Source organism: Gadus macrocephalus, chromosome 18 (assembly GCF_031168955.1).
Source record: "Gadus macrocephalus chromosome 18, ASM3116895v1".
Lineage (NCBI taxonomy): Eukaryota > Metazoa > Chordata > Actinopteri > Gadiformes > Gadidae > Gadus > Gadus macrocephalus.
Window position 1 is genome coordinate 1,235,831 of NC_082399.1, and position 3,223 is coordinate 1,239,053.

The window sequence follows — 3,223 nt, forward strand, 5'->3', positions numbered from 1 at the left end:
AGGTAGACCTACAAGTAGGAATACAGAGGACATCAGAACTACAGATATGATCAAGAGTAGGACTACAGGTAGGTCTGCAGGTAGAACAATATGACAACACGGGTAGGACTAAATGTAAAACTATGAGACTACAGGTAGAATTATAGGACAGTCACAAGTTGACTTTGAAAGAAAGCTTGGCTTTACAATTCTACATCAACGGCGCTATTCAGCTTTATTAAATTCAATTATTTATTTGAAAGCTTTATAAAACGAAAGAAAATTATTGGGTTCAAGGCTTACTTTACTGTGCTTTATTTCACCGGATGAACAAGTAATAATAATGCTATTATACAGTTCAACTCACATTTAGAGCTAGCACATAGACCTTATTCTTTGTTGATTGAGACAGTTGAGATTTTACCCCCAAAAAATCGATATGTATTTTGTAGGAAATAAAATAGTGACTGATTTGTTCTGGTTTTTGCCACGATGTACAAGCCCTGTCCTCATAGAGCGCTCCCTCACACACACACACACACACACACACACACACACACACACACACACACACACACACAGAGAGAAACATGCAAAGTAATAGATTTGAATATGGTGAAGTTTTCACAAAGGCATCTCTAAACTGTTGTGGAAGGTTTTGACAAGCTGTGTGTGTGTGTGTGTGTGTGTGTGTGTGTGTGTGTGTGTGTGTGTGTGTGTGTGTGTGTGCTACAGGTGTGAGAGAAGGCGGTTTCCAATTTATCTAAACAATGATCACATGGTCATAAGCCATGTGACTTTCTAATTATGAACACTGTTAATACAAACTAGAAGATGCATTCCCTGCAGATAATGCAAGGAGCGCTGCAGTGCAAAGTGAGTTTGTAGATATGTTTTAGGAAAGCCACATCGTTTACGACGTAAAGAAATGTTAAATGGCTGAAATCAAGGGATCTGAACAGTCTAAATGGAGTAAACAATGTGAACATGCACACCATTTGAAAAATGTAATATGGGGGAAATAAATAAAGTGACGAGTTAAACAAATAGCTAATGCGATAAAGTTTGAATACATTTTAGATCAAATATAGAATGGCTGAGCTGTTCTGTGTGTGCGCGTGTTTGGGGTTGTTTTTGTGTGGTTTGCTAGTAACTTGGAAAGTTATGTTATTGGCCTTATTCCTTCACATCTAGTTAATCTAAATAAGAAAAATATGATGAGGCCCATACCGTTGGACTCCTTTGAGTCTCAGCTTTAATGTGGCATATTGTTTGTGTAGATAGCATGCGTTGCCAGATCGGTTGGGCAATTTCCAGCCCAACTATAGACTAAAAACCATCCAATCACTCGAGGCATGTAAAAGACCAATGGCGAGCACATTTAACACCGGAATATGACCTCATTGACTTAATAGCTTTTACGTTGCACACATATTATTAACTCTGTGGATGTGAACTTCTGATTTTGGACCTTTTGAAGTCAAAACACGTCAGATCAATTGGTATTGCGAGGAATCACTTTATTAATGGCTTTTTCCTCTAAAATTAAGATTTTATTCATAATTCTAACATTACGCTGGCTTTCAATCCTGCATTGTACAGAAATTACATGATGCAAACCACGTATATAACAAACATCCCCACCACCACATCCATACAGAAAACATTGTAATTGAAACCAAATAAGCCATAAATAACTAAAACACATTTTTATATTAAATATATCGACACTATATATTTGCTAATAATGTGAAATGTAGTGAAAGGCACTCATTTAACTTCTGCTGTGACACCAACAGTTTACCTCCTCAGATAATGTAGCAACCAATTTAAAAGGCAAATCCTTTTTTTGTAATTTAAAAGAGTACCGCTTGCTTCATACACGTGTAGTGACCAACTCCACTGCCTGGGATAATGGTTTAAATATTGTTGCAAAATTGAGTTTCCCCACTTTCATCAGATAGAGGGCGGGCATGAAGACAGACGTTGACTCTAAGAGAATCAGGGCGAGTGAGTTGATGAGACAGAAGTAATTATTTTCAATCTGAAAAACTAAATATCTTCCGAAGGGGATCATGATCATCATAGGGAGGTAGTTGGCGACGGTGACAAGCAGGCTCGTGGAGATGATGTCGAGAGCTCTCTTCTTCAGTTGGTGAGGCTCACCTCGGGACGTCCTGGACCTACTCAGTGTCCACAGGAGGCAGCAGTCACAGTACACGATGACCGCCGCAGAGGAGAGGAACGGCCACCACATACCAGTCGCACCAACCAGTTCTTCGTTCATGCTGAATGCAGCTCCGTTCACCAAGGAAACGAGCCAGATTACAGCGGTGATTATCACCCTGCTGGAGAGCGTCTGAGAGCGGTAGCGGAGCGGCTGGTGGACGGCCACGTAGCAGTCCAGGCACATACAGGCCATAAGCAGGGGACGCCCCGTCAAATTGAGACTGATCGTCACAAAGCTGATTTTCATTAGGATCTTGTTTTTTAAAAAAATAATGTTGACAACATTGACCGGCAGGTAGGCCAGGAACACCAAGTCCATCACGGTGACATTCAGGGTGAACACGGTGTTGGGGGTCCAGGGCTGACCTCCTCTGCAGTGTTTGTCGACCAGGTCCCACAGAACCCAGATGGATATTGGGAAGCCCAAAAGAACCACCACAATGCTGAAGCAGACCCAGAAACCTTCGAGCATCTCCGAACAGTCGGAAACAGAGCTGTTTAAGGCTGGGAGGGTAGCGTTCAGATCCAGAAAATCCATGTCCAGTACCACCTGAATGCCAGGAAGCAGTCGTGCCAGGTAGAGAACGTAGAGTAGGACTGATTTGCTGGACCGACCCCTGCTGGTCTCAACTCTCTCTCCCTTTATCTTTCTCCTTTTCTCTCTCACCCTCCCCTTCTCTCTGTTCTCTATTTGCATGCTATTGGCAGTGATGGATCCCGACCAGGTGCATATATGTGTCTATATGTATGTATATAGTAATGAACTTTGGCAGTTTTGAATCAAACTTTTGCTATTTTTGATTAATTTCTCTCATCACAAATTTTGAGAATCTGCTGATATCCATTCAACCTATTTGAGATCATAATTTGCTAAGAAACCATCCAAAATCTGCAGACCATAACTTGACCTCCAGTTTAACAGGACCTCAGGTAGCAATACAGGTAGGAATAAAAGACTACAGAACCACAGGTAGACCTACAAGTAGAAATACAGAGAGGACAGGAGAACTATAGA

The 3,223-nt window shown here is 41.3% G+C and overlaps 1 protein-coding gene across 1 annotated transcript; it reads right to left on the minus strand.

Annotated features, from left to right (window-relative positions):
- Positions 1-1,740: 1,740 nt before the first annotated feature.
- Positions 1,741-2,908, minus strand: LOC132446928 (platelet-activating factor receptor-like). The gene has a single exon (XM_060037533.1). It carries the CDS (start codon positions 2,903-2,905, stop codon positions 1,856-1,858), a length of 1,050 nt encoding a protein of 349 aa, XP_059893516.1. The 5' UTR covers positions 2,906-2,908; the 3' UTR covers positions 1,741-1,855.
- Between the last annotated feature and the right edge of the window lie 315 nt (positions 2,909-3,223).